Here is a 13652-nt window from a genome sequence, read left to right on the forward strand (position 1 = left end):
AGGGATGAAATCCGTTTACTTATCCTCTCTTTCGAGAGTCGAGACATCTTATCCTATCCGTGTGGATAGCTGGTGCGCTCTTTTATTCCCTGCCACTGTCCTCCACCTTATCCAACCTCCCTCTCCTTAACACCAACGCCCGTCGTCACCGACGCCAAAACCCTAGAATTCTTCACCCATCACCTCCTCAAAAGCCTAACCCTTCATGGCCGCTCTCCTCTCCTGCCATTGCCGCCCTTCTCCCGCCTTCACTAAACCCTCCCTCGCCGCCGGGAGGAGCTGCCTCGATGGCCGGCGGAGACACCGGATTGGCTTCCGCTGCTCTTCGTCGAGGTTTAGTCTGCTCGCTTTCGGCGGGGAAGAGGTAAGATCTCACTATAGGGATAGATTGTGAGCGTTATGGCTTTAAAAAAAAGGCGGAATTTTGATGAAACGAGGCAAATTGTTGTTCAGTTCTTTCTCGGAGTAGTAGTGATGGCAAGATGATGCTTTATTTTATGATAGTTGACTCTTTCTCTTGTTGCTTCATCTGGAGTCCTGAGCAATATAATGCTAATAAATTTCTTTATAGTTTCAACGAGTAAGCCGAGGGGATTTTTTTTGCGTATCACCACTTACGTTATTAGCTTATTGCGAGAATCACGTCCGACCTTTACCTACATGCAAATTGGCCCTTTATTCAAATATTAGGCAAATTAAGAAATAGTAATATTTAGAGAATATCCCTTCTAACCTGATTGCTAACGACAAAGGTAATCTGTTGTAGAACAATTTGCGTATGCAATAGGTAGAAAGAAAAGTTTCCACTATAAGTCGATATTCAATAATGTAGGTAGTCACCTGCAAAAGAAAACATAAATATTCTCTTTATTTCAATGTCTTGTGTCTTAGCTGATAGAGTTGTCAGGTTATCCTTTAAATTTCTAGTTGGTAAATATTGAAATGAGGCACAAAGCAGTAATTAATCATGATTTTGCTAGTTATATTCCTGAGAGAACTGAATGTCTTAATAGCATATTGTTCCTCCTATTTATTGTTGGTCAGAATGTAAAGACCTTTCGTAACTCCAGTTGATTAGTTACCTTCACAACGTTATTCTGTATGTTCTGTAAGATTCACTCTTTTTTTTCTTTTGACTTTGGTTTCTGTTGACTTGTGTTCTTTCTGATTAATGGCTTCTTTCCTTCATCTTTTCTACATTTGGCAGAAGGAGAAATCTTTTAACCTGAAAGAATGTGCAATTTCTATAGCACTGGCAATTGGACTAGTTACAGGTGTATCAACATTAGGATGGCCTGCACATGCTTCCCCTATCAACCGTGCATTACCTGATGTCTCAGTTCTGATCTCTGGTCCACCAATTAAGGATCCTGGTGCCTTGCTGAGATATGCTTTGCCTATCAACAATAAAGCCATCCGAGAAGTTCAAAAGCCGCTTGAAGATGTAACCGAGAGTCTTAAGGTTGCTGGTGTCAGGGCATTGGATTCTGTTGAAAGGGTAAGTAGAGGCAACATAAATCACTCCATGGACTTACCCTATTTTCTTTTAACTTCGTAGGCAAATGATTAGCCTTATCTAGCTGAATCATGTCTCTAGATTTGCACTTGCGTAATAACTTAATGTGTGTTGTCAGTGTTATTCAAGGATATTTTCTGTCATGTTTCTCTCTAACTCAAATAGACAGAATAAAACATACAATGGCATACAAGCCTTTAGCACAACTTTTTTTAAGTTAGCTATATGGATATTTTTCCTCACCACTCTGTTTCAAACATCCAAGTTTAGCACTATCATTTCCTTTATTCTTCACTTCTCAAATTGACAGTGACTATAATATGTTGTTGAGAAAACTATGACTATGGATTGATGAAGACATGCCATATTAGATGCTTGCACTAGTATTGAATCATTCATTCATGTTGAACAAATTCCTGTAGTTTGTCGAATGTATCCGTAGTTCTCTAACTTTTCACCTTCAGACAACTTGATTGTGAAGGTCACAATTATGTTCTCATGTGGATTTGTCATTATTACTGGCAGAACACGAGGCAGGCATCTCGTGCTCTAAGCCAAGGTAAAAATTTGATTCTAGCTGGTGTTGCTGAGTCAAAGAAAGCAGATGCAGAGGAATCGCTGGACAAGCTGTCGGTCGGATTGGAAGAGCTCCAACGAATTGTAGAAGAAAGGAATAGGGATGCAGTGGCACCAAAACAGAAGGAACTTCTACAATATGTTGGAAGGTGGCAAATGTTTTTTTCCTCATTTGAGTAATAACAAGATAATAATAGTTGAACTACATAATTTATGTTAAAACTTGAAAGTTTCTCTCCTATATTTGCAATGCCTTGTTTATCCTGTATAGATTAATACTGCTTGGTATCATTTTCACATGATAAGTCTACTCCAAAGGACTGAAATACTCTCTCTATATATCACTTCCTGATATGAAATGATTAGGATCACTGATGATGTTCCTGGTGTGTCGTATCCGGCACTAGATCACTTAGGAAAAGCCTTCTCAAAAGCACAGTTCTCATTTATATCCTTGTCATTGACTGCAGCTGAGATCTTCCTGGGACATTGCATTTCTGCAGTGTAGAAGAAGATATGGTAGATGGTTTCCCCTATGAAGTGCCTGAAGAATACAGCAATATGCCACTTTTGAAAGGAAGGGCAACTGTGGATATGAAGGTCAAAGTTAAAGACAATCCGAATGTACAGGACTGTATCTTTCGTATTGTTTTGGATGGGTATAATGCTCCGGTGACAGCAGGAAATTTCTTAGACTTAGTGGAAAGGCACTTCTATGATGGCATGGAAATCCAAAGAGGTACTGCACTACATGTTTAGACTTGTTCAATTGAAACTTACATCTGGTGCATGATTAACGATATTGTGATACACACTCATCTTCCAACGAATGCCTGAGAGATTACGCACAACATCAGATACACATATATGCATGCATATCATTTCCCTTTATTACTGTCTTTCTTGTGCACCTCATAATAGCTGCATATCTATTTTTATCTGAAATTCTATAATGTTGGCTTGGCTTTTCTCCAGCTGATGGCTTTGTGGTTCAAACTGGAGATCCTGAGGGGCCTGCTGAGGGTTTCATTGATCCTAGTACTGAAAAAGTTCGTAATATACCTCTTGAAATCATGGTTATTGGAGACAAATCGCCAGTTTATGGTGCAACACTTGAAGTAAGTTGCTTTGTAGTATAGACTCATTTTGGTTTTCTAGTATGATGATTGTGTTTTCATGTTCATTTTATTCTGTTTTAGGAACTTGGCCTATACAAAGCTCAAACAAGGCTTCCTTTTAATGCATTTGGAACGATGGCAATGGCTAGAGAGGTAAGTCATTTGGAGCTTGTCAATCTTAGGAGATATATGAAACTGTGAATCAGATCCTTACTTGTATACTTCCATTGGCAACTTGAAACAGGAATTTGATAACAATTCTGGTTCCAGCCAAATCTTTTGGCTTCTGAAAGAAAGTGAACTGACACCAAGCAATGCCAATATATTGGATGGTCGGTATGCAGTGTTCGGATACGTAACTGAGAACGAGGACTACCTAGCAGATCTCAAGGTTGGAGATGTCATCGAATCTATCCAAGTTGTCTCAGGCCTTGAAAATCTTGTCAATCCAAGCTATAAGATTGTAGGATAAGTGAAACACCATTGGTAATTTGGTCTTGTGATGGCCCATTTTTTTCACCTGATTCTCCTGATATCTGTGTAAACCTTTGAGCTTCTCAATAGCCTCGTGATGCACGATGTTCTTTTTTTTTTTCTCCTTTCGATTATGTGAACATTTTGATAGTTCTTTCAAATATTAGAGATTCTTAATGTCTATGAGAGCACTCTTCTATTAACTTGCACACTACCTTGTATGCTGATGCTAAAATATACAGCTATGCGAGAGCATCTTAGTCCTGATATGTGTGTAAACCTTTGAGCTTCTCAATAGCCTCGTGATGCGCGAGGTTCTTTTTTTTTCCTCCTTTCGAATATGTGAACATTTTGACAGTTCTTTCAAATATTAGAGATTCTTAATGTCTATGAGAGCACTCTTCTATTAACTTGCACACTAGCTTGTATGCTGATGCTAAAATATACAGCTATGCGAGAGCACCTTAGTCCTAAATATCGAGATGTCCTTTCAATTGGAATATTGAGATCAAATCTTTAACATTAAGATAATTGGAATATTTTGAAACGATTGTCAAACATTACCTTTCCCCTTCTCTCCCTCTTTTTTGGTCTGAGAGAATCCATAAAATAACAAGATCTCCAGAAAAACCAAATCGATGAGAAAGTTTGGGGCAAAAGCATTACAGCGTTGAATTGATAACATCAGACACATAGTAAGTAGTTAAACAAGATGCTGTACATAAGAAGAACAAAGTGAGACATTACAGACTTTGGTATTGAAGCTGATGATGCCATGGTTACTTTCCATAACTCGAAGCTTTCCTAAGCTGAGTCTTATCCCACAAAGCTTCCAATAGTTGTCCGGAGAGGCATCTTCAACAACAATTTGCTTCTATCTTTCGATATTTGAAACTCCAGGCTCTGTAAGAAAGCAATTCAAGTTTTTCCGGAGTAAGCTTGCTGTGTTAAAATGACTATCGTGTTGAAATAGCTACATTAACTTGTACCATCAGAAACTTCGCCATCTTCCTCACGAAGATCATACTCGACCACTAGACCAAGGTTGTCGACAAATTTGTGATACACAAGACAACCTGCACACTGGTTAGATGGTGCTGTTAATAGCATGTATCATCAGCAGAGTTGCACAAGAGCGCGAAGTGGATTCATAAGCTAGTGAACAATACTATCCAACGTATGCAGTTCGCATGCTATTAAGTATTAACTAATAGATAGTTTTTTTCCTATGATACACATAATCGTCATCCAGAGATGATGGAATTACTATCTGCACGAGAAAATGTAACACAACATTTCCTAGAAAATGTTCAAATTCATATCAGTGCATTTAAATGATCAACAAACTCATCTAAAAATAAATTTCATGTTTGCTAACATAAGTACAGATCTAGTTCCTCATTCATCAGAATTCAAACATTTTTTTTTTTGGTTAGCCCCTTAGAACTATATTTGAAACGCATAAGGGTGTGGAAAATTTACCTGTAGAAAGACAGTTCCCCGTTCATAAGCTACTCGATTGATGACACGCTTAGTTCTCTCACCGCAGGCATCACATGTGAATTGCACCATCAAGTTTCTTCTAGGAAGCTTTATATCAAAAGTTACCTCCTATACGTCACAAAAGCTAAACATCATCGAGAAATACAAGGAATCGAGAAGAAAAGGTGTGAACTTTTTTCGTGTCCATTTCTAAGATATAACCGAACACGCAAAACATCAAACAGTTGGTAGGTAAGCAAAGAAACAACCTTGGGCAAAGAATTGGCATCATCCGAGCCGTAATTTTCTGCGGAACTCGTCGTATTCCAACACACTAAGTTCACATTCCTGAGCGCTCTTCGGTGATTAGATATCCGCAGACTTCGAGAGATTGGAGAAAAAGAAGAAAAAAACACATCAAATTCCAAAACCCAATCGAATCAGACCATTAAAACAAGAACGGAATGCAGCTGACGTGGGTATCGACGCCTTAGATTTGGAGGCAGAGATGAGGAATGGAGGAGGAGAACGAGATGGCGAGTTCTTGAAGAAGTTTCGCGGATGCAAATAGCTACAGCTCAACGCTACGGCTTCCATCTCTTTCTCTCCTTCGCGTTTCCAGTCGAAACAGCAACGACTCCGAATCCGATTAAATACCAGGACGCTACTTACCTTCCGGATCCGATAGTCCGCTGCTTATCGGGTACGGATTCAGTCAGATCCGATAGTCATATATGAAAAAAAAATTAGTACCTTTTTGTAAACTAACCGGATAACCGTAGGTCCTTTGAATTTGTGCATCTCCTTGTTAATGCTTATGAGCTTTCTTTCACTAAAACAAACATGCAATAGTGGACAAAGTAACTCAAAACCTCTAATAAATTACAAGTTTATAGGGTTCAATAAAAAAAAATTTTAAACCAGTTGCTATAATTATATTTATAATTAAAATAAGATTATTAAATTTTCCATCCGACTTAAGTGAACCTAGCTAAATAATTTTTAAAATTAGTCTTTGCTCAATTTCTTATATTTTATGAACCAAAATGTCATCATTTTCTTCCCTAGCCCTAAAAACGACAATAAATGAAAAAAAAATAAACCTCTCTTATTTCTAACCTCTCTCTCTCTCAACTGTCATCTTACTCACCATCTTTCTCCTTTGTCCACACTAGAAGAAGAGAAGTACGATAGAGAGGGAGAAGAGAGAGCGGCGGCGGGATGGTTTTCCGACAAGAGCAAAGTGACGTTAGTTAGGAATATTTTAGTATTTTATGTTTTCACTATAGTAATTAGTATAGGGACTAATTTGAAATTTTCTAAATATAAGAGTAAATTAATTCTGAACATAAATACAAGGAGATAAAATATATTCAACGAGAAGTATATATTATCAAGGATATAACAATATAGTTCTACAGTGCGTTAAAAGTCCATACTTTATTGGGCACACCGGAACATCCAACTATAGAGAGTTTAGGATACAATCGCCATAACGGCCGGCAGAAATATAAAATATAAACTCCTTATGCAAGCCAAGTTTATGTGAGATGCCCAACTGCCACGTCACGTGACCTCCTCTCTAATTCTTTGCTGCTGCTGGTTTTGCACTCTTACCCTGAAACGTTCAAAATGATATATAGAGTTCAAAATACATGGCAATAAATTTAAATAATATTAAACCAATAAAAAAAAATCCCTTTTTGAAAGTAGTAGGAAGTAATGAAGAATTCAGACTACCTTCTTCTTGGGCTCTTTGGGCTTCTGCTCAGTCTTCTTCGTGGCCTGCTTAGAGCCCAAAGTTTTGGGCGCAGTAGGCTTGATGGGCCCCTTGGCCTGGCCCAAAACGCCGAGAGGTCTCTCTGCCTTCATTGATGCCATTGTTATATTAGAGCTCTCAGGAAGGCTGCAGCTGGCTGAGAGAAGCTTTGGAAGTAGTGTGGACTTGGCTTGGCTTTAGCTCTGGATTACTGGTTTGAGGTACTTATATAGCAGAGGATTAGTTGCAGAATCTTATAAGAGAGAGGTGGCTTGAATAATTGTAGCTTTTTGGATTGGAATAACTGTCAGCTGAAGCTTTTTCTTTTACATGGAATTAGATGCATGGATGCCACTAGCCAGGAGCATAATTCCATGAAATCAAATAATGGGCCGTTGTTGCATGCAAGGTTTGGGGTACTTGGCTCTCTATGATTGGCTTCCATACCAATTCAAAGTACTGTGTCAGGTTATTGGTATATATTCTTTGCATCAACTTGACTTACAAGCTGGTGTTGAAGCCCAAACTATGAATTAATTTGTGTGTAAAAGATGCAGTAATTAACCTCAGACTATCAAATTTACGAGTAAAATGCTACTAAAATGATGACATAGTTGTAGGGGTATATTGTCTTTTTAATCACCAATGCCAAATTATAATTAGCACCATCCATTATTATGTCGCCTATGTTTGGAAGCATATATGATGACATTATTGATCCAATAATCATATCGTTCTGCCACTCTGATGCACTTGTAGGTTAATTTACCTTTCTTTCTTTTTTATCATGCTTGTGTCACATCTGACTCTTCTGCAATGCAACTGCCCTGTCCACTGCTTTGGTACTCTAAACCACTGCCCTTAAAAAAATTTATCATTACGTTTAAGTATTGAAACGTATCATCCCTTTTTTTTTTCCTTTCACTTGACTAGTTATACTTATAGACAAGGGTTGACCAACTTCCAATGACTAATGTCGTTGTATAGTAGGCAATCAATGCTTGTATTTGTCCATTAATTATACATGAGTTGTTAAAGCCATATATAATAATTATATATTCCTTCTACTTCCTTGTTCCTTCTTCTTCTTCTTCTTCTTCTTCTTCTAGCTGATGTAATCCGTCACCTTTACGTTACATGATGTATATATTCTATCTGCAAACATTTTCTGGAGGATCGACAAGAGACAAAGTCTGCTGCACAAGTGGCAGAAGGCAGCAGCTTTGCCTCCCACCTGTTACAGTACTAGCCCATTGTTTTGATCTCTTCTAGGTCGCCATCATAATGGAGAATATAACTTCGGTCACCTGCATCGCCTGATAGTATTGTATTGGATAACATCTATGCATTTGGAAGAGCAAAAATAATAGCAATAGCATAGTTCTAAGAATTCAACCGAATTGGATATGATCCGATTCTGCAAATGGACGACTAGGTTGCATTTATTTTTATTTTTACAAGTACCTAGTTGTTATTAATATTCAACTGTCATATGATTTGATGTATTTAATCCTAAAGATTAAATAATAAAAAAAGCTAAATTAGTTGTATTGCTTTTATAGATATTATATTAGTTTTCAGACATATTTAAGAACTATAGATATACATATATTTAAAATAATTCTAGAAAAATTAATAGTCTAACCCAGTGATCTGATGGATGAACTAGTAACTTTGGCCGACTCCAACTTTGATAAACACAAACAATCATATATATATATATATATATGTATGTATGTATGTATGCATTGTTGCAGACTCAATAAATGAACTTTGACCAGAATAAAGAAAGAAAACCCAACGTAGAAACGCCCAGAAGAGTGAGGAATTGATAGTGCAGCAGTGGCATAGACAGAGGCCATGTTTTGGACCATAGAGACCATCCAAAGGACTGAGAGAGAGAGAGAAAGAGAGAGAGAGAGCTCTCCTATCAGATCAACAATAGCTGTGCTGCTGCTTGTCTCCTGGACTAGGTGTTCAGTACGGTGGTCGCGTCCTCACCTGCACCTCCCCTTAGAATTGGTTCCCATGCATGCAAAACCCTATCAATTTTATTAATTTCATTTCACACCTCCCCCGCCCCTACCCGGTCAAAGCTGCCCATTTTGCTTTCTTTTCTCTCCCTTTCTGGACCCCACACATCTTCTTCCCACATCCCAATGGCTGGATTGGACCCAAAATTCTCATCTCTCTCTTTCGATCGGCACTTTTCTTTTTACCGTTTGTTCCCCGAGCTTTCTCTTTCGTTCTTTTTATTTTGCATATCACTACCTCCATTTTAAGTTAATCATAAAACAAACTCGTCTTCTTCTTTTTCCGTGTATATTTTTTGTTATTATTAAGGAGATTATAAAAATATTTTTACCTTCTAAATCTTATTTTTATATTACTATACATGTAAGTTTTAACTAAACTTGCAAATAGAAATACCGTTAACACAGACGACAGAATGATTTAAGTAATCCTACTTGTGTTAAAAAGAGAGTTCAGTATAGTTCAGTAACACAAAAAGATAAAGTTATTTATTTTTTTGTTTAAATATATTGGCCTTAATATTTGATTTATTTAAATAAATAAAAATCTCTAGTTATGAGAAGGAGGAGGGTTGTGCAATATAATTAAAATGTAGGTAGTCATGTGGAAAAAGGGGACCTTATTATTTTAATCTTCAAAACGTTTTGGTGTGTCCGCTCACCATCCTCCTCCCTTGAAAACAACTGAGACACCCACTGACGAAAAGGACTAGAAGCATGGAATATATGAGGCCCATGCCCAGGAAAAAGGAAATAAAAGACACACGAGAATCAAATCTCTAATCCTCTCTCCCTTCTGAGCCTTCTCATTGTCTTTTCTTCAAACATTTGGCGCCCCGCTCTCCCTTTTACTCTCCTCCCCTCTCCCCACCACCTCCTTTACCTCAAAAAAGATCGATGAGGACCATCATGGCTAAATCCCCTTATGATTCCTCATTCTCCTTCTCCAAGCGCCACTTCCACCGCATCATGGGCCACGACGACGAGGAAGAAGTCCTACCCAGCGTTTGCAAAGACTACTCCGCCTCCGCCCCCTCCAGGAAGAGGGGAACTATCTCCCGCCTCCGGTCGGCTTTGACGTCCGCGATCGCCGGCCGCCGGCGCTCTTCGGGACTGGGTCCGCGCGTGACCGGCACCCTCTTCGGCCACCGACGCGGCCACGTGCACTTCGCCTTCCAGGTCGACCCTCGCGCGGCCCCGGTTCTCCTCCTCGAGCTTGCGACTCCGACCAGCACCTTAGTAAGGGAAATGGCCTCCGGTTTAGTCCGCATCGCTCTCGTGTGCGAGAAGAAGCCGTCGCCCTCCTCAAAGACCCTCCTAGAAGAGCCGCTCTGGCGCGCGTACTGCAACGGGATCAAGTGCGGCTTCGCCGTGCGGCGCGAGTGCTCGACCGTGGACTGGGGTGTCCTCAAAGCGGTGGAGCCGGTCTCCATGGGAGCCGGGGTGATCCCAAGCGACTGTGGCGGCGGCGAAGGCGAGATGATGTATATGAGAGCAAAGTTCGAACGGGTGGTGGGCACCAAGGACTCAGAAGCCTTCTACATGATGAACCCGGATAGCAACGGCGGGCCGGAGCTCAGCATCTACTTGCTCAGAGTTTGATCCACGTCTTCTGGTGGTAGAGAAATTAAGCTAGAAACGTAATAAGGTGGTGGCCAGGTGTTCGATGAAATGACACTGTGTTGGGGTACTTTATTGGGGAGTTTTTTTTTTTTTTGGTGTGGAATGGATAAGTTGGGGGTATATATACTTTAAGCTGGTTTTATCTTATTATGTATGTACGTGCGGGTGTTATTTATAATTTCCCTTCTGATTTAAATGGATGTTCGTCTTATTGGTATATTACTAGTGACAATTACATCAGAGATTATAGGGTGTGAAACGTAATTTTATTATCTAAATGTGGCCAAATAGAGTCAAACCGGGAGATGCGAAAAAGTATTTTATTTGTATTTTAATATGATATATGTGAGTGTGCAACTCTGGAGTGGCGTGTAAAATTAATACTTAATTTTGAATCGGACAAGACATCGAAAAGATGGGCTTTGGTGCATTTGATTGATATTCGCAAAAACGAGGAGATGTTTGATTATTTAATTTACAATCTTCTTATTTAATTTAATCAAAGTGGATTAGTGTTAGTATTCTAAGTAACGCATGCGCCATTATGTAGTAGTAGGCTGCCAACTGAGGCTAATGCTCTCGTGTAATCTAAATTTTAAGAACCCCGGAATGGTCAAAAAAGCAAAGCCTGTCATCCATGATCACTTTTTACAGTTATTAAGGCTGCATACTTAGAGAAAGCGAGCCGATCGACTGCAACCTCAGCTGCAGGAATTTCCTGCCTGCCGCCCTTCATTGTAAGGAAGAAAAATAATCGTCTGTAGTGTCCCAAGAGCGAGAGATTTTATTAGATTGTTAGTTAAGTGGGTCAAAATATAATCTAATAATTTGACATTTCTAACTGCAATAAATCGTTTTATTTTTTCAAAAAATAAAAAAGAAAAAAGAATTTGGACTCCTGTACACTTTGATACGTGTATATGTAGCAACTAGTTTTGAGTTCAATGAAACATGGGATTCTTGGCAAAAGAGATTTTAGTGCACAATTGTCCATTGGTGGTTGCATCAAATTGAAGAAAATTCCACCTAATTGGTGCAATACCCATTAATCTCAGTGGGGACAAACCTTATGAATATAAAATGTAGCAGGCCCAAGGCGTAACGTGAGCGAAGAGAGAGGAAAAGTGCAAAAGGAAACATGAGTTGGAATTTGATCCATTTCGAATTCTAAATGCTGGTCAAATTTGCCATCCCAATGCAAGTAAAGCAAGAGAGAAAGAGTGATGGAGATCTCTGAGGGTGGATTGGATTGGATCCTCGTTTTAGGGGCCCTCGGAACCATTGCAATTTTTTGCTCTCTCTCTCTCTCTCTCTCTTTAATCTTTTTTATTATCCCATAAATCATTATGATCATCACGTACTTTTTTAGATTAATAAAGCCCTTGTTCGTGCAGTGCATAGCATCTTTTAAATACAAATTTTATACGTATATTTTAAATATAAATTAGCTACATTAATAATTTTACTTATATTTAGTTGTTTTGCAGTAAATTATTATGATTACATCAAACAATTTATATAAAAATTATAGTTATTCTTATACATAATTTGACTGAAATATGTATAAGTAAATGTTTGGTTATAAAATATATTAACGTAATTCACGAGTAAGTATATATTTTCCTTAATATATAGATTGAATAATTAGGCTAAATTATATATATATAATTATATAGTGAAAAAATATAATAAGTATCGACTTCGTCTTAAGAAAATTAAAAAATTTATAGGACTAAATTATTAGACTATAGCAGACCGGATTACTATATATTTTTGTCATAAAGTTTATCCTAGCTGAGTAAAATTTACTAGTTTCTAACCTTAATTAGCCTTTTAAAGCGTGATATAAGTCCCGAGTCTGAATCTAGCTAATCTCATCCTCTGTTTGGAAAAATAAAACTAAATTATTATATAAATACCAAAGTGAAGGTTTCTTTATTTTCTCGTGCAATTAAGCAAATTTTATACAATACATTGTACTAAAACAATTCAACTTAGCCAAATTATACTGACTCTCCTCTTAATCAAGAATTTATTTAATAAAAAAAAATATAGTGGTGAGGAATTATTGTAAAGAGATACATACGTGCAATATTTATTTATTTATTTATTTTGCATGGCTTCAAGTAATCCTTAGTTATATATATCAGTTGCAGGTTGCAACGAGGACCCTCCTCGTGGTAGAGATGGCCTCCTCCCATGGAGCAAGGCCAAGTTATCCAAGAATCGAACTGGATGCTCTCCTCCTCTATGATCTCCCCGCACCTCCTCACCACGTCGTCCGGTATCTCCGCCCCTTCCTCCATCGTCGCCGAGCTCAGCTAGCTCCCATGCATCCCCACCACCGCGTTAAACCACATCCTCCTCCCCTTCCTCCCACGGAAAACTCCATCCCGAGTGCCTTATCTCTGCAGTTGTACTCATTATCATACCAAATATCAGTTTTATTATTAGTTTCTAGTAATCGTACCTTTTCTCTGCGTCGATCTAATCGTGCGTGCTAGAGGCGTCCTGCCATTCTCTTCCCCTCATAGAATTGGCGTCCTTTTTGCTCCCCATCTATAACTATCTGGCCCTTGCTTGCACTCCCCCAAGTTGAAGTCATTGCTCAATTTCTCCATCGCTCTCTCAATAGATCTCTCTATTTGAGTGAGAATGGGTTGTTTAAATGCTAGAACTATCAGCTTTCGAAGGTTCCAAATTATATGCCAACGACGTCCGGCCGGCAATTAGAGATTAATTCTCCATTGTCTTATCTAAACACTGACGAGCATCTCGATCGTAAAGCCCACTCATGGATCTAGTGACGCGTAGACATGAGGTTATTGGTTGGTCATCTATTGTTTAGATCGGCGTGATAGAGACGTATAAAGTAGGCATGCCGAGGTGCGTGGAGCTTTGGATGTCCTCCGGGTACTGGAGCAAATTAACGTGGGGCCCCGATGAGTTGCATCATTTTGGAGCTCCATGCATGCCTTTAAAAGTGGTAGAGCTCTCAAGATATATGGGATACTTCGTACTGTTGTAGATGACGGTGTACATCATATTCGCCGACAAAGATATATGGCTGC

General features: G+C 38.7%; 3 protein-coding genes and 1 long non-coding RNA gene across 4 annotated transcripts; 2 read left to right on the forward strand and 2 right to left on the reverse strand.

The window, feature by feature from the left end:
- The first annotated feature begins 24 nt into the window (after positions 1 to 24).
- On the forward strand, positions 25 to 3865 carry LOC140787214 (peptidyl-prolyl cis-trans isomerase CYP38, chloroplastic). The gene is made up of 7 exons (XM_073136017.1): positions 25 to 364; positions 1208 to 1498; positions 2042 to 2241; positions 2596 to 2831; positions 3068 to 3210; positions 3292 to 3363; positions 3455 to 3865. The coding sequence occupies exons 1-7, from the start codon at positions 206 to 208 to the stop codon at positions 3680 to 3682; spliced, it is 1329 nt and encodes a 442-aa protein (XP_072992118.1). The 5' UTR covers positions 25 to 205; the 3' UTR covers positions 3683 to 3865.
- A 321-nt stretch (positions 3866 to 4186) lies between these two features.
- LOC140787215 (uncharacterized) lies at positions 4187 to 5812 on the reverse strand. The gene is made up of 5 exons (XM_073136018.1): positions 5642 to 5812; positions 5436 to 5547; positions 5167 to 5295; positions 4674 to 4767; positions 4187 to 4587 (listed from the first exon to the last, which is right to left on the reverse strand). Exons 1-5 carry the CDS (start codon positions 5761 to 5763, stop codon positions 4559 to 4561), a joined length of 486 nt encoding a protein of 161 aa, XP_072992119.1. The 5' UTR covers positions 5764 to 5812; the 3' UTR covers positions 4187 to 4558.
- A 724-nt stretch (positions 5813 to 6536) lies between these two features.
- Positions 6537 to 7152, reverse strand: LOC140787439 (uncharacterized). The gene is made up of 2 exons (XR_012108851.1): positions 6907 to 7152; positions 6537 to 6784 (listed from the first exon to the last, which is right to left on the reverse strand). It is a non-coding gene; the product is annotated as an uncharacterized lncRNA (long non-coding RNA).
- A 2425-nt stretch (positions 7153 to 9577) lies between these two features.
- Positions 9578 to 10798, forward strand: LOC140785705 (protein MIZU-KUSSEI 1-like). Its single transcript, XM_073133669.1, has one exon. The coding sequence runs from the start codon at positions 9856 to 9858 to the stop codon at positions 10558 to 10560; it is 705 nt and encodes a 234-aa protein (XP_072989770.1). The 5' UTR covers positions 9578 to 9855; the 3' UTR covers positions 10561 to 10798.
- Positions 10799 to 13652: the final 2854 nt, after the last annotated feature.

The sequence above is a fragment of the Typha latifolia genome, chromosome 4 (assembly GCF_019914945.1).
Source record: "Typha latifolia isolate L0001 chromosome 4, TyphaL0001v2, whole genome shotgun sequence".
Taxonomy (NCBI): Eukaryota; Viridiplantae; Streptophyta; class Magnoliopsida; order Poales; family Typhaceae; genus Typha; species Typha latifolia.

Excerpts from the sequence above, each read along its gene's own strand:
- LOC140787214 (XM_073136017.1), top strand. The coding sequence starts at position 206 with ATGGCCGCTCTCCTCTCCTGCCATTGCCGCCCTTCTCCCGCCTTCACT. Across the intron at positions 2,242-2,595 it reads CTTCTACAATATGTTGGAAG|TGTAGAAGAAGATATGGTAG; the intron begins GTGGCAAATGTT and ends GCATTTCTGCAG. Across the intron at positions 3,364-3,454 it reads CGATGGCAATGGCTAGAGAG|GAATTTGATAACAATTCTGG; the intron begins GTAAGTCATTTG and ends AACTTGAAACAG.
- LOC140787215 (XM_073136018.1), bottom strand. The coding sequence starts at position 5,763 with ATGGAAGCCGTAGCGTTGAGCTGTAGCTATTTGCATCCGCGAAACTTC. Across the intron at positions 5,548-5,641 it reads TCTAAGGCGTCGATACCCAC|TCTGCGGATATCTAATCACC; the intron begins GTCAGCTGCATT and ends AATCTCTCGAAG. Across the intron at positions 5,296-5,435 it reads ATGCCAATTCTTTGCCCAAG|GAGGTAACTTTTGATATAAA; the intron begins GTTGTTTCTTTG and ends TGTGACGTATAG.
- LOC140785705 (XM_073133669.1), top strand. The coding sequence starts at position 9,856 with ATGAGGACCATCATGGCTAAATCCCCTTATGATTCCTCATTCTCCTTC.